Source organism: Blastomyces dermatitidis, assembly GCF_000003525.1.
Source record: "Blastomyces dermatitidis ER-3 genomic scaffold supercont1.1, whole genome shotgun sequence".
Taxonomy (NCBI): Eukaryota; Fungi; Ascomycota; class Eurotiomycetes; order Onygenales; family Ajellomycetaceae; genus Blastomyces; species Blastomyces dermatitidis.
In genome coordinates this window covers 7306489-7331324 of record NW_025544774.1, presented here as the reverse complement: position 1 = coordinate 7331324, position 24836 = coordinate 7306489, and the positions used below count along the sequence as shown (strand labels likewise).

The following is a 24836-nucleotide window of genomic DNA, read 5'->3' as shown; positions in this document are numbered from 1 at the left end:
TTCAGAAGATCTGAGAGAAAGTCTGTGAATTCTTGAGAAAGATCTGAGAGTATTAAAAGAGATACTATGACTCTAAGTATATTATAAAGAGTTTTAAGAAAGATAATAGAGTCTGACTAAGTCTATAAAACATCATTATATAAAGATCTAGTAAGAAGCTGAATCTCTTATAAATAGAGTCTTATAAGATTATGAAGAAAGTTAGTTTACAGTTCTACAGATTGAAACTGTTATCTGAGTTATAGATATATAATGTTTTTTATATCTCTTTATTTCACAAATATAAGAAATTCTTAGAAGAGAACTCTGTGACTCATCATTCTATTTACAAAACACTAGAGAGTGAAAGAGAATATTAGATCAAAGAGATTATTAACTCAGAGAAGTGAGATCATGAGCTCTGATTCAAGATTCAGTGATAAGAATATTCTGATAAGATGAATAAGTTCACTTAAGAATTATTCAGACAGATAAGATATCAGCAGAAACTGAGACATGACTTTTATATTATAAATTCTGATAAGTCAGAATAATGTGATCTTCACTAAGAATCTGATTATAATAAAGATATTAACACTGTCATTTATAAACTCTAGTCTATAAGATGATGAGTTTTTACTGAGATGAACAGTCTGCAGTATATATAAGAGAAGAAGAAATCATATTCTTATTAAAGCTAAAAAACAGAAAATAAACAGAGCTGCAAACACAATTTAGAGATTAATAAAGAAAAAATAAAGAAAACTCACACTTACATTCTTAATATCTGTGACACTCAATTCTCTCATAACTATCAATTTCTTTCTTCAAAGAAGCAGAGAGTATCATACTCACAGTACAGACAATTATTATATTTAATATAAAGACTGTTAGAAATGCACAGACTTCAGAGAAGTCAGACACTAGAATGTATACAGTTATAACAGAGTCTTGAGAACTGATTATCTGTATATGTGATCAGATATCTCTTATGAAGCTGTGTTTACTCTTTCAGTTGTACTGAAGTATTCAGTCTGAAAACAATTGAGATATGAAGAGAGAGCTTATCTGCTCAGATCAACTTCTGTTACAAATTCATGATATTTGCATTGTCTTGATTACCTGAATTTTACAGATATCTGAGAACTCATCTCTTATTAATAATGAGATTGCAGAAATGCACTGCAGTGTGAGAATCATTGATAGAGAATCTAGATATATTCACATATACCTGATCAGAGATTGTACAGATAGAGAGAAGATAATCATAGATCTGCAGAGCTGTAGAAGACACTGATAATACTGAGAGCTTCATAAGAACTGTTAGCTAGAGTCTGTAAGAAATTACTTATAAGAAGACTTATAGCAAAGAAAGAGACTGCACTACTTAGAGTCAGAAACTGATCTGAGAAAGAGATGAGATGAGCTGCTGACTCAAAGATCAAGTACAGTGACAGAGCTAAGAAGAATGAAGATACAGTTATAAGCAGCAGTATTTCTACTTCATCAGTCAGTAAAAAGTGATTAGACAAGTTATGAGAATGCTTACAAGAAGCTCAGCAGTGATCAGACATTATTTATAAAGATATTGAAATTGAAAAAATTTTTATTCTTGAGAAGTTCTTGAATTAATATATAAATATTATCAGAAACACTCTCTCTTTATTATCTGAGTGAAAATACTTCACAGATGAATAAGAATACTCACAGTTTATAAAGATAAAAGCTGTTATAGAAAAAGAGAAAAGAAGATAAGATTCTATGAATAGATCTGAGATATTTATACTACTCTAGAGAGATTTACTTACACTGTGAGTGATTCTGTGAAATAGTCAGATCACTCTAGTAAACAAGAGTGATTATAAATCACAGATCTGAATCTTTCTATATAACTATAAAGAGTAATTACAGACTGTGAATATCTTGATTCTACAATTCTACAGAGTTAATGAAAGAATGAAAAATTCCTCACAATTCTACAGTATTAAAGAATAATGATTTGTAAGAATGAGTGAAATATTAACTTATAAATGTTTCTCTTTAATAAGAGTGATCTCATAGAGAGTGATTTATCTGTAAGATAAATCTGTGTAATAATTATACAAGAATCTTATAAAAATGATTAAGAGTTAATAAGAACTCTTCTATATGAAAGATATAAGATAAATCTGTGTAATAGTCAGAGAAGAATCTGTAGACTATAAAGAATCTTATAGAATAAGAAACTGAGTGACAGACTCTTTTCTCTTCATAGTAATAAGAGATTTTTCCTCACTGAGATTTTTTATAGATATAAAGAGTTTTTAGTGAGTATCACTGCAGTGCTGAGCTGATTCTATGAAGTCACTCAGTGAAAGACTTCACAGATGAAGTCTTAGAGAGAGAGAACTATGTAAGAAATCTCACTTCTCATAGATTCTTTATCTCTATTTCTATCTCTCATGTAATTAATAGAGCTAGCAGCCCTTGACTACACACAACTATATAGACTGAAGTTCATGAATACTATTCATAACTCAGCTTGAATACTATTATACATTTGACTTCTACATTTTATCTTTCTACTGTGAATACTTCTAGTAGTTAACAGTACATATCACGCCAAGCTGCAAACACCCGAATAATCGCCTGCGAGCACTTATTCTTACAACTGAAGAGATTGACATTAGATATGAAACTTATATAACAAAAGTAAAAAACATTAGACAAGGAAAAAGAGAGAAGGAAAAGAGTATAATCAGAATAGATATTTATACATGTATGAGATGAAGCTCTGAGGCGGGAGAATAGAAGCTCTGACATGAGTTTTCAGCTGAGAATCGGAGCTTTCGGCAGGAATGGCCGATGATCAGGGCGGCCGACGATCAGTGCTTTCAGCAGGAATTCATGAAGTGTAGTGAAATGGTCTATATGATCGGGCGTAGCCCGCCACACTACTTAATATAATGAAGAACTTTGAGCTGAATAATATATTTAACTCACTTAGTATCTCTCTGATTAACTGATCTTTTTGAATAAGAGTGTGGCGGGCTGCGCCTGATCAATCATATAGACTATTTCACTACACTTCACAGATTTCAACCGCTTCATTCTTGAACACGTATGCTCTGATACTCAGTCATTCTCAATCACTGATCCTCGGCCGCCATGAACGCGTACACTCTGATTCTCAGTCATTCTCAATTGCTGATCCTCAGCCGCTATAAACACGTATAGATTCTTCCGCTCTGAAGCCTCATCACAAACACTATCATGTATGTGTATAAATATTCACTTCAATTGCTGATTCTCACACTTTCTCTTTCTTTTCTTCTCTAACATTTTTCTCTTTGTTATATAAGACCTATCAATATTATACTGATCTATTCAGTGTAGGCCTCTTATACTAGAAAAATGTTCATTGTCTTCTTATTAAGAACAATTATTCATTGAGAGATATCTGAACATGTAACAATGTATAAGAAAGAGAAACACAGTTAAACAGACACTGAGTCTTCAGATAGAAGCTTACTCATCAGTCACTCTGACTCTGTAATAAGATCTTACAAAAAGAATGTCAGTAAAAGACCTGAGAGTTCTGATATCTCAGATATATGAGATATTCATACAATTATACATCTGACAATTAATATAATCATGTCTAATGATAATATGAAACTCTCAAATATGAGTATAGATGTGATGCCACAGTGACTCTGAGCAATGTTGAAATTATAACAGTAACAGATAGCAGATATGCATGCAACTCAATAACTTCAATATGAAGAGATTCAATAATTAACTCATATAATTTTAATATCTACAGAATTGAATATAAAAGCACTGAAAGAATGCTTAGATACTTTCATATATTTTAATACTTTCAATCTCACTCTCTAATAATTATAAAGAATGGAAATGCTTGTGAAACTGAGTGTAGATGAAGATATCATTGATTTATTAATTAATCAAGATTAGTATATCAATGAATGATTGAAGAATTGCATGAAACAGAAGTTTCATTCATGAATAAAAGCATGTGAATCAGCATTGCAAACATCTGATAATATCATGAAACATTTTAATATTCAGTTCCAAGACACTGCCATGCAATAGAAGGCATTAGATTGATTACAGAGTGTCTGACAGAGAAACACTTCTCTTACAACATTCATTTCTGACTTCAATATCAAGATTCTAGAAGCAGGTAATCAGTCTTGAGAAGATTGAATAAAGATTAGCATGCTTAAGAAAATATTAACTTTCAAACTCTTACAGACTCTTATAAGTATAGATAAAGACCAGACTTATAAAGACTTCTGCACACAGCTTCAGACATTGAATGATCATCTTATCAAGCTCAAGAGTATACAGAACAGTGACAGAAGACATTATATCTCAGTTACTTATACATCTGTACTGAAGAGAAGTAACAGCAATGATGCAGATATCATGAATTGAATAGATTCAAATGTCTATACATAAGCAAGAGTTTTCACTGTTTAAACAGGCTTTCAAGTTCCCGGGATCACCTCTGAAGAAGTTGCTGATTGACATTAATATGAAGTATATATCAACTGTAACTGATCAGAACATATTACTTTCAACTACTAATAAGTCTATATGTCTTCTCACTTAAGAAATGAATCAGTATCTATCTGTGTCAATTATATTGCAGTGAAGAAAGATTCAGAAGATAACTATAAGAATATTCTGATGAAACAGAGAAAAGATTAGCTTTTATTCAAATTTGTAAACAGCAACTTGAAGAGATCAGATGATAACAATTTGAAGAGAAAATAATAATGAATGTGATTCTTATATCTACTGTGATTAATAACATATATAATATGAAAGTCATAATAGACAGTTATCTATGCTACTATACAATGATTAAATCTTCAGTTATAAGACATTATAATCTTCAGTATATCTTCTTATTAAAACTCTGACTTCTTGCAGAATTCAATGATTCAAAAGATGTTTGTACTCATTAAATAGTGAAACTAAACATAGATGTCAGAAAACATCAGTGTGAAGACATCTATATAGATGAAGTTGATAATATTGATTATAATCTTATATTAGAAATTGTCTGACTATCTGAATAAGACATCTTATTAAATACTTAAAACAGAAGTTTAATATTCTCTAACAATGATAGGGTTCACAAGGATGACATTCACAAGACTATGAACCTGACACAGATCTCTGTCAATGTCTATAAAATGCTCAGAAAAAGAAGTCACTGAAAGAATCATCAATAGTAGAATCATGTGTCAATCTATTTCATCAGTCAGGCTTAGACTGACCGTGTAACTGTGTCTGAAACCAGGACCAGAATTTTTGATAGTCTCATTGTCAATTCGACAGATCCCATTACACGGTTCTAACATTAGATAGTAGTCTCATACTGTTTCAGTGAGACTTACTGTCTACTCTTATCACATTTTTCAAATGAGATCATGATTTCCACTTCTCAATTTAAATTATTTTTATTGCTTTAAATGACTTTAAATTTCATTTGAGTGTTACCAAAAAGTGTTACTTTTTAAAAAATTAAAAATAGTCTAAAAAAAACCTTAAAATGTCTAAAAATAGTAACTTTATATCAAGAATGAAACTAAATAGAATCAAATGAGATCACTTTCTCATTTTTTTCAAGTCATGATTTCATTTTGAGATCTGATATATAGTCACTTTGCATGTTTGTTTAATGATTAGTCTCAGTAGAATTCACGTCAAGAAATGTATGAGATCAGATCAAATGAGACCAAATGTGAAATTCATGATCCCGGCGGCCAGTCTAGTCTGACTGATATTAAAAAGGCTCTAGAAAAGTTATCTCATATTATAATAACAGATTCCTGTATGAAACTCTCTTAATAATATCATGAATATCTAGATATCTTCTGATAAGATAATATTACAAACATATCTCTCTTACAAGGTTCTCAAGTGAATCACAGTATCAAGTTAGAGAAGAAGAATAATAAGAATTCTGAATCATCATGAGACTCTCTTTATAACATGTTTTAAGATGAACTTCTTCTTCTTTGAAAGACACTTAATAATCTATTGAATAAAGAATTTATATGCATTAGCAATTCTTTCACTGCAGCCTCTATTCTCTTTGCAAAGAAATCAGATGAGAGACTCTGATTCTGTGTAAACTATCAAGAACTGAACAGAATAATAAAGAAAGACTACTATCTGCTATCTCTTATCAATGAAATTCTAGCTTGCATTGAACAAGCTCAATGATTTACAAAATTAGATGTCATTGCTGTGTTTCATAAAATCTGCATCACTGAAGAAGATGAGTGACTTACAGCATTCTGAACATAATATGATCTCTTTGAATAAATAGTTACCTCTTTCAGACCGACTAATACTCTCAGTACATTTCAGAAGTATATCAACTGAGCACTCTGAGATTTTCTTAATAAAGTTACATCTACATATCTTGATAACATTCTCATCTTCACTGATGAGTTCAGGAAAGAATATCAAGAACATGTACAGAAGATATTACAATGACTATGAGAAGCAGAACTACTGATAGATATTGACAAGTGTGATTTTGAAGTCAAGAGTATCAAACATCTGAGTTTTATTATAGATAGACTGGCCGCTGAGACCATGAATTTCACGTTTGATCTCATTTAATCTGGTCTCATACATTTCTTGATGTGAATCCCGCTGGGACTAATTATTAAACAAACATGCAAAGTGACTATATATCAGATCTCAAAATGAAATCATGACTTGAAAAAAATGAGAAAGTGGTTTCATTTGGTTCTATTTAGTCTCATTCTTGATATAAAGTTACTATTTTTAGACATTTTAAGGTTTTTTTTAGACTGTTTTTAATTTTTTAAAAAGTAACACTTTTTGATAATACTCAAATGAGATTTAAAGTTATTTAAAGTAATAAAAATAATTTAAATTGAGAAGTGGAAATCATGATCTCATTTGAAAAATGTGATAAGAGTAGACAGTAAGTTTCACTGAAACAGTATGAGACTACTATCTAATGTTAGAACCATGTAATAAGATCTGTTGAATTGACAATGAGACTATCAAAAATTCTGGTTCTGGTCTCAGACACGGTCACACGGTCAGTCTAATTATAGAAGCTGATAAGAAAATTTGAATGAATTGTGAGAAAGTCTCTGCTATTCTTGAATGAGAAGCTTCATCAGATTTGCTAACTTCTATCAGCAATTTATACAAAACTTGTCAGATATCACAAGACTACTTACAGAACTTATCAAGAAGAAATCAGTATCTCAGTGATCAGCAGATGCTGAAGCTACATTCACACAGATGAAGAAGATGTTCATTAATATCTCTCTACTAATGATATTTAACTCTGATCATGAGACAGTTGTTAAAGCTGATTCCTCTGACTATGTAACAGGAGAAGCAATATTATAATATAATAATGAAGATGTTCTATGATCATGTGTCTTCATGTCTAAGAAACTGAGTTCTGCTGAATGCAATTATGAGATCTATGATAAAGAACTTCTCATAATTGTACACTGTCTAGAAGAATGAGACTTTAAACTCTAAAGTGTCTCTGAATTTGAGATAATCATAGATTATAAGAAGCTCAAATACTTCACAATAACTTATAAACTCACTGAATGACAGATACAATGATCTGAGTTCTTGAACTGATATCTTGACTTCTTCTGAACCTACACTGAATGAATTATGACATGTAACAGCTCAAACTGATGAACTTCTTCAAGTGCTCACTGAAGCAGTACATTAAGAAGCACTCTGATTCTTCTCAGAACTCCTGCTATTAGATTTGAAAAGGCCTGTATGAACTATGCTCTGAGAGTTGTAAAGATGAGCTCAAATCATATAATCAGAGAAAGAGTCTCTTCTTCATTTCCACCAATTAACTCTGGAAATGAACTGGATTGGAATAGATTTCTTGATTGAAATGAAAATAATTCTTCAAAGAAAATGCCTTCTCAACTGTACAGACTATGCTCTCTGATTAAAAATCAATTTTCTTCTTTAAATATTGAAAAAGTTGATCATGAGAAGTTATCTCCCTGGAGAGAAAAGCTTGAATCTCTTATAGACTTACAAATAAGTGAACTATCAAAAGAGAAAGAATATGAACAGCATTTGAAGAGAATTTCTACAATCAATATAAAAGACTCTATTCTGGTTTATTCAGATGGCTCAAAAAATGAGAACTTGAATAGATTAGGCGCAGGCATTGCTTATACTGAAGATAATATTAATTTTATCTCAGATTTCTGGAATCTAGGCTCTGAATGTGAAGTCTTTGATGCTGAACTATTTGCAATAGTGAAAGCTTTCAAACTCATTGAAATAAAATCTCATAAAAGAGGAAATTGTTTGAAAGAGGCATGGATATTCTCTGATAGTCAAGCTGCTTTAAAAAGACTTAGAAATAGTCAGATTCATAATGGTCAAATGAATCTTGAACTGATCTTAAACTCTGTTTTGAAAATTCAAAAGAGAAGAACATCAAAGCTGATAATTCATCTACACTGGGTTCCTGCTCACATGAATATTCATGGTAATGAACTGGCTGATTCAGCTGCAAAAAAGGGTGCAGAATTAAGCAGATCTATTCAAAAAATTGTGTCCTGGTCTTTTATAAAGAGAAAAATAAAAGAATCTTGTTTAGACAAGTGGAATGAAAGCTGGCAGAAACAAAAGAAGAGTATACATTATTCAAGATTTGAAACAAAACCCAAGTGGAAATCTTGTTCAATTAAATGTAAAAAGAAAATATTCTCATCTATAATACAGCTGAAACTAGGACATGGCTATTTCAAATCTTATATACAAAGATTTGATGATAGATTTGACTCAATAGAATGCTCATTCTGCAATACAAATGAGAATCCTGAGCATATTGTAATGCACTGTGCATTATACAATAGTCTCAGAGCCAGATTGAAAGAGAAGTATGATCTAAATCAATTAAATATGAGATTCTTATTCTCAACTGAGACAGGAATTAAATACTTAATAGACTTTCTATCAGAAACTCAAGCAGCTATAAGAAAATGGCTAAATTCAGAATTATCTGAGTATGAAGAGGAGGAAATAAATCAGATATAGTCTGTTAAAACAGCTATACACTCTCTTTTAATAATTTGTTTTGTTATAGTCTCTCTTTACTTTATCTTTTTCTTTATCTTTTTCTTTCAATTTCTTTCTATCTATTTATTTAATGTGTCTATCTTTGAGACTGTGTTCTTTTTCTCTTTTCTTTTATCATGATATTGTCAAATGATTTCAAAGTATCAAAAGATGTTAAAACACTGCAATTTGTAAACAGTTTTTGTATTCTGGGCTGGAATTTTCTGATTTTGCATATCTGAAATTGATGAATGTATAATAGTTAACTTTACAGACATAGAAAAAACCCTGAGAACTAAAGTTCTCAGGTAGATGTCATAGTCTCTGACTGCATACATCTATAATTGAAGAATAATAATAATAATCTTCTCAGAACTACATATAAGAGCTAACATCTCAGAATACTCAATCAATGATAATAACACTCTACAGTTCTGTGAATGATGTTGAGTTCTTCACTTCAAACTCTTACACACTCAGATAATGCAAGAGATGCATGATTCATATATAATCAGTCATTCAGGTTGTGAACAACTGTATCAAATGATCTCTCAGAAGTTCTACTGATCTGAGATATTAAACAGCATCAGATATTTTATCTGAAACTGTAACTGTTATTTCTCTATCATTTTGTGAAAGAACTGTAGAAAAGGCCTGCTGAAATGATAAGATGAATATTAAACAAGTCACTGAAGCTTTTCTAAGAAGTCTGTTCTATTGAATACATGAGTTACTGAGATCTACAGTATCAGATTAAAATCATCAATTTGTGAGTACTCTCTGAACAAGAATCTGTCAAGTTCTTAAGATTACATACTGTCTGTTAACTGTCTATCATTCTGAGACTAATAATGCATCAGAATGAATAATTCAGACTGTAAAGAATTATCTTTATAAGTTCTGTAATCACTTATAAGCTGACTGACATAATCTTCTTCTACATGCAGAGATCACTATCAATGATCAAGATGCTGTTTCAACAGATATAAGCCTGTTCTTCCTTATATACAGTTATCATATAAAGGTGTTAGATCTTCTAGAGATCACACAGTTCACACTGAACCCTCACAGTCTGATTCAGATCACTGATAATATAGTAATAAAACTTCAAGATACTCATGATTGAGTAGAAGTCTTTATAGCAAGTGCTAAACAGAATCAAGAAGATTGAATTAATGTTCACTGACACTCTGCTGAACAATATAAGATAGAAGATATAATATAATTAAATCTTAAGAATATATGAATCACATGTTCATCTTGTATACTAGATTACTGTCATGTCAGATATAAAGTGATAGAAGTTCTAGATAGTCACAACTATCATCTTGACATATTATCAGAGATTCATAATGTCTTTCATACAAGCTTACTTCACTGCACTGTCACTGATTCATTCTCTTCTTAACTGACTTTCAACTGACAGCTGCCAGAGATCATAGAAGAAGATAATAAGCTTAAATAAGAGATTGAAAATATTCTTAATGAGAGATCACACAGCTGTGACTGATAATATCTTATGAAATGAGTCAGCTATGATCAACTGATCTGAACTTCAAGTTCTATGTTATCTGAAACAGCAGTTCTTGACTGATGAGAACTGCTTCTGAAAGAAAAGAACTAATGTAACAGACTGCACCTGATCAATCATATAGACTATTCTATTACACTTCACAGATTTCAACTGCTTCATTCTTGAACATATATACTCTGATTCTCAGTCATTCTTAATCACTGATTCTTAGCTGCTATAAATACATACACTCTGATTCTCAGTCATTCTCAATCATCAATTCTCAGCTGCTATAAACACATATAGATTCTTCTGCTCTGAAGCCTCACTGTGTATATCTTAATTATAATATATATCAGAGATTTTACAATATAGAGAGATTAATAAGTTTGTATGTGTCTGAATACTACTCAAATATTAATGAGGTTATTATGATAAATATATTACTTATGAAAATAGAATTTTCCCAGCTCTCTCTGAAAATTAGTAGCAAAATATCATTAAAAAATCAAAATATTCGCATTTCTCTAGAATTATTCAATATCATTCAATACATGTTTTTTACAATTAAATATCATTTAAATACGCGTCTTTCTTATCTTTATCATTAAATTCATATATATCAATTAACTCTTTTTTAAATATACTTCACAATGTCTGCTGTTCTGCTACTTTGTAAGCTTATACAAAGACTTCTACTCTATGCCTCAGTCTTCTCAAACTACCTGTTTCAGAAATTCCGGATAATGAAGAGAATTCAGTCAATGATGAGATGAAGAAGCAGATAAATAAGAAGAATATAGAGACTCAGTCTGAGAATTCTTAATATTCATGAATCTCTACATCTGAGCCTGATATCTCATATAGATTATATAAACAGGTGATTATTAATAAGATAAAAAATTCTATTAAGATTAAATACTGAACTGTCTTAGTAAATGATTCAACTGTCAGCTTCTTTCATATTCAATATACTGTAGAAATGATAGCTAAGAAGTATATTACAAAGCAGATGTTCAAGAAGGTGAAAGTTGTAGATTATACAGCTGTTATCACATTATACAAATGTGAATTCCGGATCAATAAAATCACTATTGAGAAGAAGAAGAATTGAAAAAGAATAATTAATCTTTTGAAGAAGTTATATAAGAAGAAGATGAGTGATCTTACTATTGAAGTCATTTCTTCTTTCAATCTTCTTAATATTTCAATACTATCTTTAAATACATCTGTAATATGCAGTTCTGCAGCTTTTATTGATGTGTTTGATTTACAATTAATAACTCAGATATTGACATTAAAAAGAGCTCTTGCTATTAAAGAAGAAACAATCTCATCATTCTGCAAGTCTTATCACAATTCTGTGAAATTCTCTTAAATTCATGAAATATTCAATGATGAAAAGCTATCTACATGTTCAAGAATCATAGTCATCAGTTAATAACTGAAGAAGATTTGAAATTGATAATCAAAGAAATGAGATTCTTTACAGGTTGAATATGAGATAACTGCTCAATTACATTGTCAAAAGATAAATTATTATAACTTTGAGCAGAGCACTTGCTGAATAGTATATAATAATACTCATATTCAACTTCTGAGTAGTGAGATTGCAAGTTGAATAAATAGTATTAAACATAACAAAGCAATGATTGAGACTTCTTCAAGAAAGATTAGACTGACTGTGTGACCGTGTCTGAGATCAGAACTAGATTTTTTGATAGTTTCATTATCAATTCAACTGATCTCATTACACAGTTTTAACATTAGATAGTAGTCTCATACTCTTTCAGTGAAACTTACTGTCTACTCTTATCACATTTTTCAAATGAGATTATGATTTTCACTTCTCAATTTAAATTATTTTTATTGCTTTAAATGACTTTAAATCTCATTTAAGTGTTATCAAAAAGCATTACTTTTTAAAAAATTAAAAATAGTCTAAAAAAAACCTTAAAATGTCTAAAAATAGTAACTTTATACTAAGAATGAGACTAAATGAGATTAAATGAGATCACTTTCTCATTTTTTTCAAGTCATGGTTTCATTTTAAGATCTGATATATAGTCACTTTACATGTTTTTTTGATAGTCAGTCCCAGCGGGATTCACGCCAAGAAATGTATGAGATCAGACCAAATGAAACCAAACGTGAAATTCATAGTTCTGGCGGCCAGTCTAAGAAAGATGATAATATAATTAATAAGTAGAAAGAAGAAGAAGAATCAGAAAAATAAATCTATAACTTCTACATTTAATTCTTCTATACAGACTTCTTAATTATCAGTAGTTATATTTTCTTCTTCAGCTTCAGCAGCTTCAACTTCATTAAATATAGCATTTTTAAGTGAGATAATCAATGTAATGATGATGAAATATATGATGAAAGAAATAGAAGACTGAATTCGCAATTTCATTATTATTTATATTCAAATCTGCTATCAAATCTTTTATCAAACTCTTTATTGAATTCACTGTTGAATTCTTCATTGAATTCACTGTCAAACTCTTCATTGATTCTGCTGTTGACTTCATTAAATTCATCTTCAATTCAAAGCAGTTCAATATCTCAATTCAGTGAATAAGCAGATTTATTCTTTGATGAATACTTCAAATGATTAACAATCTGAAGATCTAATAAAGCTTCTGATTTATTAGATACTAAGTTCATTCTTCAGAAGAAAGAATTTGAATTGAATTATTTACAGATGTTAACAAGAGAACAGTTACTTGATATCAATATTACAAAGAGTATATTTCAAATTATAAGAGATGAATTAAAATGTTCATTATAGCAGGTAAAATGACAGAAATTCAAATCATCTCTATTAACTACTTATAGTGATAAGAGCAGATCTTATACTGCTTCAATATTTAAATCTGTATTATAATTAAATAAATTACAATCTGAATCTTTCTGATTATTATAATACTATTCTATATAAGCAGATCTGAAATATTCTTTTACATCTTTTATTCTCATAATGTTCTCAACTGTATAATGTAAAAAAGCTTTAAAATCTTTATTAAACTGAGTATCTAACTGATCTCTATATCTTCTAATTCATTTCTTCAACGCGTGAAAAGACTCCTCTATGAAATTATAGTCCGATGAATATAATGATAAGAATAATAGTTCAATATCTGTATCTCTGCAAAGATTCTTCAATTCTTGAGATCAATAAGTATTGCAATTATTTATTACTAAGTAGTAATAACTCTGTTAATATTTAAGTAGTATCTGAAGATGTAAGAACTTATTAAATCTCTCTGTATTGTAGAATCTCTGATATATATTATAATCAAGATATTTATTAACAGTTATTATAGATAAGATTAATTATCTTCAAGATTATTTACAGAGTCTTCTAATATAATAAGAAAATTCTCTGCTTGATTATTCATATCATTAATCTGCTATATATTTATTCACAGCACTCTCATTTAAAAAGATCTGTTGATCAGAGAGATACTAAGTGAGTTAAATATATTATTCAGCTTAAAGTTCTTCATTATATTAAGTAACTATGAGTTTAATTTATATTATAGAACTAATAAATTAGTAAATTCTATATATTAAGTAATATTTAATTAAAATATTAATCATTTTCTTTTATATTAAATTCAGTTTCTTCAATAATCTAGATATTGACTGTGAGTGAATATCAATATTAAATTTATTCTTCATAAAGTAGACAGTCTTATTATAATATATAGTTGAATATATCTTGAAAAAATTCTCTAATTCTGATAAGATATCTGATGTGATCTTTGACTTTACACTATATATTAAATCAGATTTTCTAGCAGTTTTAAAGCAGTAAAGATTTCATTAAATTTAATATACAGTAGTCAGATAATAATCAATACTTTATATAATCTCAGCAGATATATAATCATTCTTAAGAAGATGTACAATCTCATTGATAATGAAATCACAGAGTTGAGATATTATATTAATAATAAAGATAAGAAAGATACATATTTGAATAATATTTAATTGAAAAAGACATGTATTGAATGATATTGAATGATTCTAGAGAAATGCAGATATTTTGATTTTTTAATGATGTTTTACTACTAATTTTCAGAGAGAGCTGGGAAAATTCTGTTTTCATAAGTAATATATCTGTCATAATATCACTACTTAGTGATGAATAATTGTAATACTTATTGATCTCAAGAATTGAAGAATCTTTGCAGAGATGCAGATGTTGAACTATTATTCTTATTATTATATTCACCTGATTATAATTCTATAGAGAAGTCTTTTCACGCGTTGAAGAAATAAATTAGAAGATATAGAGATTTTGAAGCTTTCTTACATCATACAGTTGAGAACTTTATGAGAGAAAAAGATACAAAAGAATATTTCAGATCTGCTCATATAGAATAGTATTGTAATAACTAGAAAGATTCAGATTGCAATTCATTCAATTATAATATAGATTTAGAGATGGAAGCAGTATGAGATCTGCTCTCATCACTATAAGCAGTTGATAGAGATGATTTGAATTTCTGCAATTTAATCTGTCATAATAGACTTTTTAACCCATCTCTTATAATTTGAAATATACTCTTGTCAATATTCATATCAAGCAACTGTTCCCTTGTCAATCAATTGAAGTATTCATCAAATTGAGGTATTGGACTGCTTTCAATTGGAGATGGATTCAATGGAAGATTTCAACAGTGGATTCGATCGAAGATTCAACGGTGGATTCGATGGAAGATTTCAACGGAGGATTCAATGGAAGATTTCAACAGTCGATTCGATGGAAGATTCAACGGTGGATTCAATGGAAGATTTCAACGACGGATTTGATGGAAGATTTCAATAGTGGATTCGATGGAAGATTTCAACGGCGGATTTGATGGAAGATTTCAACGGCGGATTCGATGGAAGATTTCAACAGCGGATTCGATGGAAGATTTCAACAGTGGATTCGATGGAAGATTGAACGGTGGATTTGATGGAAGATTTCAACGGCGGATTCGATGAAAGATTTCAACAGTGGATTCGATGCAAGATTGAACAGTGAATTTGATGGAAGATTTCAACGGAGGATTCAATGGAAGATTTCAACAGTCGATTCGATGGAAGATTCAACGGTGGATTCGATGGAAGATTTCATCGGCGGATTCGATGGAAGATTTCAACAGTGAATTCAATGGAAGATTGAACGGTGGATTTGATGGAAGATTTCATCGGCGGATTCGATGGAAGATTTCAACAGTGGATTCGATGCAAGATTGAACAGTGAATTTGATGGAAGATTTCAACGGCGGATTTGATGGAAGATTTCAACAGCGGATTCGATGGAAGATTTCAACAGCAGATCTGGATGTGGATGATAATGAGATTGTGAATTCAGTTCTTCTATTCCTTCCATCATATATTTCATCATCATCACATTGATTATCTCACTTGGGAATGCTATATTGAATGAACTTGAAGCTGCCAGAGCTGAAGAAGGGAATATAATCACTGACATTTGAGAGATCTATATAAAAGAATTGATTGTAGAAGTTGTAGATTCATTCTTCTGATTCTTCTTCTTCTTTCTACTCATTAATCATTTTATCATCTCTCTTGTTCTTTATCTCATTGATAATCACCTGTTCATACAATCTGTATGAGATGGTTCAGAGATAGGAATTCACAGATATAGAATTCTCAAACTGAGTCTCTATATCCTTCTCATCCACCTGCTCTTTCATCTCACCATTGACCAGATCCTCTCCATTATCCACTGGAACTTCTGGAACAGGTAGTGTGGGGAGACTGAGGTGCAGAGTAGGAGTCTTTGTACAGGCTTGTGAAGCAGCAGGACAGCGGGCGTTGCGAGGCATATTGAAAAAAGAGTTGATTGATATATGTGGATTTGACGATAAAGGTAAGAAAGACGCGTATTTGGATGATATTTGATTGAAAACGACGCGTATTGGATGATAATTGAATGATTCTAGAGAAACATGGATATTTTGATTTTTTTGTGGTGTTTTGCTACTAATTTATATGGGAGTGGGAAGTTTTGGCATTGTGGAGCCCCGCCATCTGTGGCCAAAAGGGCTACACCCCTCGCCCAAACTATCTCAACTTCATTGAATCATGATATCGATTTCCCAACTGGCCTTCTCTCTCCACCGAAACGTAAATAATATATAGGCAGCAGGAGAAGGAAGCCCATTTACCTGTGCTCTCCTTTCTCCTTGCTCAGCAATTAATTAAATCAATTTCACCCAACTCCACTCACCGTTCCGCTTCCCCTCATTCCGATTCCTAGCCGGCCCATGGCCCCAAACCAGCCAGCCTGGGCTTGCCTCTATTATCCCACTGGGAGTCTAATTGACTAATTGAATGATCTCATAATTGCCCAAAGTATCGCTAGCAGTTTGCCTTATATCGTACGATAGGAATAAATCACAATAATGGACGCCGGGGAGCCCCGGCCGGGGGAGGAGCAGCTCGGTTTGAACAACAAGAGCATCGGCGTTGCGGGCAACGGTGATTATGATAACGGTGGAGAGGAAGGTGGTGATATCGCGCCCAAACCGAGACAGCTGCCTGATGACTTACCTACGTCGCTGGACGATAGACGGTCTGTGCCGGTTTTTGGGACCGAAACGGAGATATATGATGCGTGGCAAGGTGAGGGTTGCTTGATAGTTTCATTTTTTAGTCCCTAGTTTGCTCTAGGAATGGAAAGGGAGATTTTGATACTTTCCCTCCCTGGATCTGGGGTTTGATATGTACTGGTGGCTTTTGTATTCTTCTTTGCCGATTTGGATTGAGGACTGCAGGGTGCCTACGACGCTAGGTTTTCTTCTGTGCCTTTTTATCTACCTGGATGAAAATTACTGACCAGACATGCCGAGTTCTCTGTCAGGTCAATCCCATTTCCTCACAAACCCCATTCCCGCAAAGCCGCTATCCTTTAACCTCGCGCTCGATGATGGAAGCCATGACGAAGAGTACAACATCCACGCCCGGTATACCCACAACCACTACCTTGATGCCGACTCAACGACGACGGGGGAATTGAAAGATTCCGATGCCAGGTTGATGGAGATGTTGGCAGCGCAGGCAGCACACAGGGAAGTGGAATCGGTCGGTGTAGATGAGGACGATATCGCCACGGACGATAAAATGTCGGACGAAGAAAAGCGGGATGTGTTACAAAAGAGCTTGAATATGGCGGCCAGCAATGGCGACGTGGAACGGGTGCGAAGGCTTGTAAAGGGGAAAGCGAGACAATATGTGGATGTCAATACTCCCGACGAGGAGGGGACGGTGCCCCTGATATATGCGAGCTGTTTCGTACGTGATAACGGTTCCTTGTTGATTTCGTTCGGAGGGCAATGAAACGAATTCGAAAACTTCTAGTTTCGACCCAAATAGTGTTGATATTCTGAGGCTGACGAAGGGAATCCTTTTCTTTTCTTTAAATAATAACAGGGACATCAAGAAGTGGTTTCTGCACTACTCGAGGCGGGTGCGGATGTCGACAAGCAAGACCGTAATCGGTGGAGTGCGCTCATGTGGGCGATGACGAACCGACATAAGACCATTGCGAAAATTCTCCTCGATTATGGCGCATCGCCGGATATCAAATCATCTTCCGGTGGGACGGCGTTTGACTTTGTACAGCCGGGGACGGACATCTCGAAATACCTACAAGAGAATGGGTATAGTTTTGGCGCATCCGCGACTGCGGGCGACTTCTATGAATTTGGGTTTTCGCATAATAGATTCGAGGAGGAAATGGCTGAGAATGAAATGAAGAGGCGAATGATGATGGAGGAGAGTGCCATTAATTTGGAAGTCGACTTGTCGAGTTTAGGGCTTGACGAGAAGCTCGAGGTATGTTTTGGGAGTGTAGTCTTTTGGTGTGAAGATGGGTAAATATTACTGACTCTTCCGTGCCTTTAATAATATAGTTACCAGAGGATTTTGAAGATCAACAGGAATTCGTATGGGACAGGTGCCTTAATGATCAGATGTTTGTTTTCCAAGAGAATGAACTTGAAAGGATTTTGGACATTATTATTTCAAACATGACGCCTCAGCGGTCTCCGTCGCAGAAGCCTGTCCCAGCCAACCTTCTTTTTCTCAGCGCTCGATACGCCCATTACCATGCGAGCCCTGAGCTGCTAGCCAAATTACTAATTTCTGCAATGGAGCGGATCAACGAGGTGGTGGAAAAACATCAATGGGATATGACGATTTTGGCCTTTTGGATATCGAATGCAACCCTTCTCCTACATTACCTAAAGAAAGATGGCGGCCTGGTTGAAGCTACAGTGGGATTTCAGCGTCATCTTGCTGAACTAATACACGAAATCTTTATCCTTATCATCCGGGATGCAGAGAGGCGGATGGACAAAGTTCTGGATACAGCCATGCTGGACCATGAAACCATCCCCGGGTTTGAAGATGTTCATTTCCAGAACGAATGGAAACTCTTCCGCACGAAAACGAAGGTAAAACCAGAGCCACTAGAAAAGACCCTTCGACCTCCGTCGCCGAAACGGAGGGCACAGGTGTCGCCACGGAATATTACCTCTTTACTTTCGTCAACGTTATTTGTCTTAGATTTATACGACGTGCATTCTATCATTACAGCACAGATTTTGGCCCAGCTTTTATACTGGTTAGGAGCGGAACTTTTCAATCGCATTATGACAACAAGACGATATCTGGCTCGAACGAAAGCTATGCAAATTCGGATGAACGTTTCTGCGCTAGAAGATTGGGCACGTAACAACAATCGACAACCAGAGCACTACGAGAACGGCTCGACATCATGCACTGGAGACACCACTGTTGATTCTGCTCGAAAATACCTAGCTCCTGTCATCCAACTACTCCAGTGGCTCCAGTGTTTCTCCTCGCTGGGCGATGACCCTGACTCTCTCATCATGACTCTTCAACAACTTCAACAACTTACTCCGAGTCAACTCCTGCATGCCGTGAAGCTCTACCGGCCCGAGGTTGGCGAACGGGGTCTCCCAAAGGCCGCAATGAAATATCTCCTCGCCTTACAAAAGGACCCATCCCTCCTCGATCAGATCCACCAGCCGCAATCTCTGATACTACAACAGAAAGAAAAAGGTCTTCTTCCCCTTCCTCCCGCCTCAGATTCAAAAGATGGATCTACCCCACAGACAACCACAACAACCCATCCCTCCGTCGACAAAATTCCCAAATCCACCTCCACTGATGGAGACTCCACAGCTGAACCATCATCACCACATGCAATAAATAATAATAACTCATCAGCTAACATCCCCCAATCTCCTTCACCCTCGTCACCGCCGCGACCTTCTTCAGTGTCTTCGCTGAGACCAGACCCTGGAACGATTCTCTTAAACCCAACGAGCACTCTCCCCTTTTCACTACCGACAAGTACAGATATGCTTGTGAGCTATGGTGCTGGGTTTGGAGGTGTGAATCGAGAGAGGGAGAGGAAGTATATACCCACCGTACCGACGGAGTTTCTCAATAAGTTTGATCGAGCTGAGACGTAATGTATTGAGCATGAAAGCCCCTTTTTTTTGTTCGAGGAATCGGGGTTGGCCTGGGCGTGCTATTGTGGTAGTAAGGTTCAAAAAAAGAAGGCTTTTTGGTGCGTTTATGTAGAATACATCAATTCTATTTGATATCTGTCTCTGATGTTATTAGGGGTGGAGCAAGTGCCAAGACAATTCAATTTCACGTGATATAAATTAATGTCCCGGCTGGGATTTCAGGAGACGACAAACCAACATCCTCCATTTCGTGCAAGATTGGCAAATGCTTGATGGGCCAGGTAAATGGTCATGGAGGGATGGTCATTTTTAAATAAGCCTACAATAATTTTAACACATGCCTCTTTTTGAACTTTGCTTTGTCGTTTCTGACTGCACGCACTTCATCAATGCCACAGATGAATCACTCTTCCACCAGGGACTGGGTGAGATTGACTCCGCCGCACGAGATATACATAGCTTTTGTATATCTGGGATTTGTGCGCCTGTGGAGCGAGGTTCAGAGTCTGTCTAAACTGTTTGCCAGCTATATTTGCATGGATATAGTCAAGTGGCATACTTCAATCAAACAGCATATATTCACAATTGACAGTCGATGGCATTCTCTGTAACAATATGCAGAGCAGAGCTACTCATATCACCGAGTAGCTGGAAAAATGTCCTTCTTGGTGACATGAACTGTCCATATCGGGAAATTCTAATATTTCTAGATGGTATAAAAAGGGTTGCTGAATACCTTTTCCCTCACGATCTTCTTCCTGATTACAACTACACCTCCGCTATCGCATCATTAAAACTGCTACATACGAACCACTGTCTTTTACTAGCCTTCTAAGCTCTTTGCGAATTTGCCATTTGCATTCATTTTTCTACCTACATATTATCAAACATGCTCTCCCTACCCAGGCATCGAATACTAAAACGGGCTCGAGGTTCTCAGAGACTAGTCCGACAGAACTGTGACACAGAGCAATACATCTATGTCGCTTTAGCACTAGATATAACTCTTGGTCTCCTTTCTTCACGAACCGCAAGGGCGGCCATGACCAGGATTACTCGCGCCTTTGATGAAAACTTACCAAGTCATCTACAGCAGTTCCTCGGTATCTCAGATGCAGGAATAGCTAACTCCATCGACAGATTTGTAGACATAATGTATATGCAGACACCATTGATTATTATTGATGGAAACATGACAGACCCCGCAAACCCTGCCTGCCACCATCGCGACGTTTGGAGTGGGACTTTTAACCCTTTGAAGCATGAAATACTCCTAAATAAGCAGGTGAGTTACTCCCTGGACCTAATAGACGTTTACAATTGAATTTAATCATAAATATAATCACAGCTCGTCGAGGACATGGTAAACGCATCTGAATCACGACAAGTACTCCGACGCTTTCAGTTCCAATTCGTAAACCTCTTTTTTCATGAAATCGGGGGGCACCTGCTATTCACATATCTCTACCATGGCTTGCCAAGCACGCCGCGGCAGGTTACGCCGCCTAATTGGCGCGAGCAGGACCAGGAAGAAGATATAGGGGAATCGGGGCGGACGTTAGAAACCGTGGTGTTTGGCGGAACTGTGGAATTTTTTGATATCCCAGAGGCTCGTATAAAAAAGAATAAAACCTTGCAACCCCATTTCTTTCCCGAATGAAAAACGATACTATCTGAAATCTAACCGAGTCGCATATATACGTGTAGATCTCAACCCCGTGGGGTTGTTGACAACCACAACAACGCGAGGAGAGTTGCCAGCCAGGCAGTTGATAACGCCATTCTGCATCAAGTGAAGCCAACCTGTCTATCCAGCCTTTGAACCCCTCTCCCCCGTTTTCTTCACTAATCACGTCGAAAAGCATCGTTTGGCTAATATGTACACCCTTTGACTATACATATGGTATGTAGTCTTCTCCGTTCCGTACCCGACGCCGGCCGTCCAATAAGGGTAAGCCGGCTCGTTACACTTCAGGGGCATGTGGACGCCGCCTGTGATCCGCGAACATAGCCGAAACGTGTTCCAGAGCTAGAACTGGAAAACTAACCTGTATAACTTGAATCTACACGTCTCGCACTCGGGGGCATTTGACGCAATTGAACGAAAGGAAATGAAACGCAGCGGCGCGGTATAAACGGGACATCTCTTATTATTATTTCTTTTCAATTTTTCTTGGCGTTTTCCTGTGAGTCCGTTTGAATGGTGGTGATATTTTATGGATCTTGAAATTGAGGAAATTAGGAATGTAAGAAGAAGTACCGGATATATATGCAGGTTTTTTCTAGTAGACTTTCTAGAATGGGGGAGGTAATTTAAATACCTTTTGATAGTTAGAAGGCTTGGCTTGGCTGGGCTATTGTGAGGGTGCTGCTTCTTCATTAGGTAGGAACTGATTTTGTAGCACTCAATCATACCGGATTATGGTTGTTCCACCATTTCAATCGGCGACACGGTCGCCGAGCCATAAATCATAGTATAATGATGGATGAATGATGGAATCACTGTAAATAAGTTATAAACTGAAAAAATCAATTATCATATTAGCAATGTCACTGAATTCAATCTATATAATCACTAATTCTAAAAACCATCTTATTCACTGATATCATCCTCTATTGAAAATCACAGACACTTAGACTGACTGTCAGAATTATGAATTTCATGTTTGATTTTATTTAATCTGATCTCATACATTTCTTAGCATGAATTCAGCTGAGACTAATCATTAAAAAAACATACAAAGTAACTATTTATCAGATCTTAAAATGAGACTATAACTTAGAAAAAATAAGAAAGTGATCTTATTTAATATCATTTTGTGAAAGATGTAAAGCTTGTGTGATTGAAAAGTTACTAGCTTGTGAAAAGTTATATGATGAAAGGATTAGTAAGCCAGATCATGTGACCTGACACCCTCACTTATCAGAGTAACTATACATGATGCTATATATAAAATTCGCCTTCAAATCAAGTACAGATATAAAAAATGACTGAAAAATGTGTAGTAATGAAAAATCAGTTATGAGATATATTATTTTTTATTCCTCTATCTCTCTATCTTCTTTATATTCTCTTTTCAATGTGTATATTTTAATGTTTCAAGTGGTTTAGTAAGCTTATCTGTCACATTCTCAGCAGATGAAATATATCAGATAGATATCTTATTCTTGTGAATAAGATCTCAAAGAATGTGAAAACAGACCTCTATATACTTTAAGCAGTGTGAAATTGCTTCAGAAGAGAATAGCTCTATGATGAACTTATTATTAATATGAATTGTATAAGTCAGATCATTGACTGTGATGAGAATGAAGTAATCATCAGTATTCAGATTGTTGAGATGAAATGAGATGAATTCAGCATCTTCTAGAAGCTCTCAGAGACAGACAAGCTTATATACAGTCTTGAAGAATGTAATATATTCAGTCTCTATTGATGACTTAGAGACCTCTGTTTACCGGCAACTTTATCATGCAATGAGGCTACCTGTCATGTAAATAATATAATCAGTGATTGAACAGAATTCTGAATCTCTATCAGCTCAATCAGCATCTGTGAATACTACAGGTTCAATTTCAGCATCTTTGTGATAGATTATACCCTCATTGATTGAAGTCTGTAGATATCAGAGTGTATACTTGTATATAACTCAGTTCTTTGATATAGACTGAGAGCTGAATTGTTCAAGAAATTCTGTGATGAAGCTTATATCAGAATATGTATTAAATGTCAGATATTACAGAGATCTGATACTGAATTGATAGAATTGTAGAATAAATTCTGCTATATATACAATCAGTTTCTTATCATTATTCATAAAATCAATGTTCTTCTTCATAGAAGTGAATGTAGAATGATAGTTATTCATTAAGAACTTCTTCAGAAGATTTCTTATAAAGAGAAATTGAGACAATATTAATGAAGTTAAATCTCTATCAATCTTTATTTCTAGATAGTAGTTGAAATCTTTCACATTCTTGATCTTATAATTAGTAATGATTTTAACTTTGACTCAGTTCAGATCATCAATCTTCAGACTGTAGAGATAAACATTATTTATATAGATAATTATATAGACTTATCTTCTATCATGAATACATAGTCTGATATCATAGAAACTGACTCAGAAGTCTGAGTGTAATAGCATCTTTCACAGCTTCTCATATTATAAGACTACTGCTTACTTAAGACTGTAGAGTCTCTGTATCAACTTACATACAAGATTATTATAGTCTTCACAGAATTCTGTGAATTAATTCATATATATCTGTTCATCAGCAGGCAGTTGAGTGTTTAAAAAAGTGATTATTATATTAATCTGCAGAATATATCATTCTCAGAATACTAAGATTATCATAAGAGCTCATGAGATGAATACAGAGATGATAAATACAAAGATTTTTAAGTAATTAACTCTCTTTTATTAAAGATTTTCACAGATAACTCAGCAGATCTTATAGCAGATAACATCACTTATATTATTAAACTTTTTATTAAATACTCATTGATTATGAAGAATACTCATTTATAATGTTCTCTCAATTAGTTATCAGATCTCTATCTATTTTAAATAATTAATCTCTTTAATATAGATCTTATAATAATATTTTCATTTCATAAAAGCTTTGACACATATGAGATTTTTCAGAATTGAAAGTACAGTGATCTCAGAATCAGTGAGTAGAACTTC

The 24836-nt window shown here is 34.0% G+C and overlaps 4 protein-coding genes across 6 annotated transcripts; 3 read left to right on the top strand and 1 right to left on the bottom strand.

Moving 5' to 3' along the window:
- The first annotated feature begins 15387 nt into the window (after positions 1-15387).
- On the top strand, positions 15388-16136 carry BDCG_16259 (uncharacterized protein). Its single transcript, XM_045425513.1, has 3 exons — positions 15388-15578; positions 15654-15800; positions 15876-16136. Exons 1-3 carry the CDS (start codon positions 15464-15466, stop codon positions 16031-16033), a joined length of 420 nt encoding a protein of 139 aa, XP_045279410.1. The 5' UTR covers positions 15388-15463; the 3' UTR covers positions 16034-16136.
- On the bottom strand, positions 15921-16702 carry BDCG_16258. Of its 3 annotated transcripts, XM_045425511.1 has the most exons (3): positions 16234-16702; positions 16108-16169; positions 15921-15955 (listed from the first exon to the last, which is right to left on the bottom strand). In XM_045425511.1, the coding sequence occupies exon 1, from the start codon at positions 16465-16467 to the stop codon at positions 16261-16263; it is 207 nt and encodes a 68-aa protein (XP_045279408.1). In that variant the 5' UTR covers positions 16468-16702; the 3' UTR covers positions 15921-15955; positions 16108-16169; positions 16234-16260. The 3 variants fall into 3 exon arrangements, with proteins under 3 accessions (XP_045279408.1, XP_045279407.1, XP_045279409.1); XM_045425510.1 differs by having other exon boundaries at positions 15921-16169; XM_045425512.1 differs by lacking the exons at positions 15921-15955; positions 16108-16169 and having other exon boundaries at positions 16174-16702.
- Positions 16703-17046: 344 nt separating this feature from the next.
- BDCG_01039 (allantoicase) lies at positions 17047-20145 on the top strand (the record flags this gene model as incomplete). The annotated part of the gene is made up of 4 exons (XM_045416548.1): positions 17047-17266; positions 17505-17935; positions 18074-18478; positions 18556-20145. 4 exons carry the CDS (start codon positions 17047-17049, stop codon positions 20143-20145), a joined length of 2646 nt encoding a protein of 881 aa, XP_045272252.1.
- An 889-nt stretch (positions 20146-21034) lies between these two features.
- On the top strand, positions 21035-21805 carry BDCG_01038 (uncharacterized protein; the record flags this gene model as incomplete). The annotated part of the gene is made up of 2 exons (XM_045416547.1): positions 21035-21430; positions 21494-21805. 2 exons carry the CDS (start codon positions 21035-21037, stop codon positions 21803-21805), a joined length of 708 nt encoding a protein of 235 aa, XP_045272251.1.
- Positions 21806-24836: the final 3031 nt, after the last annotated feature.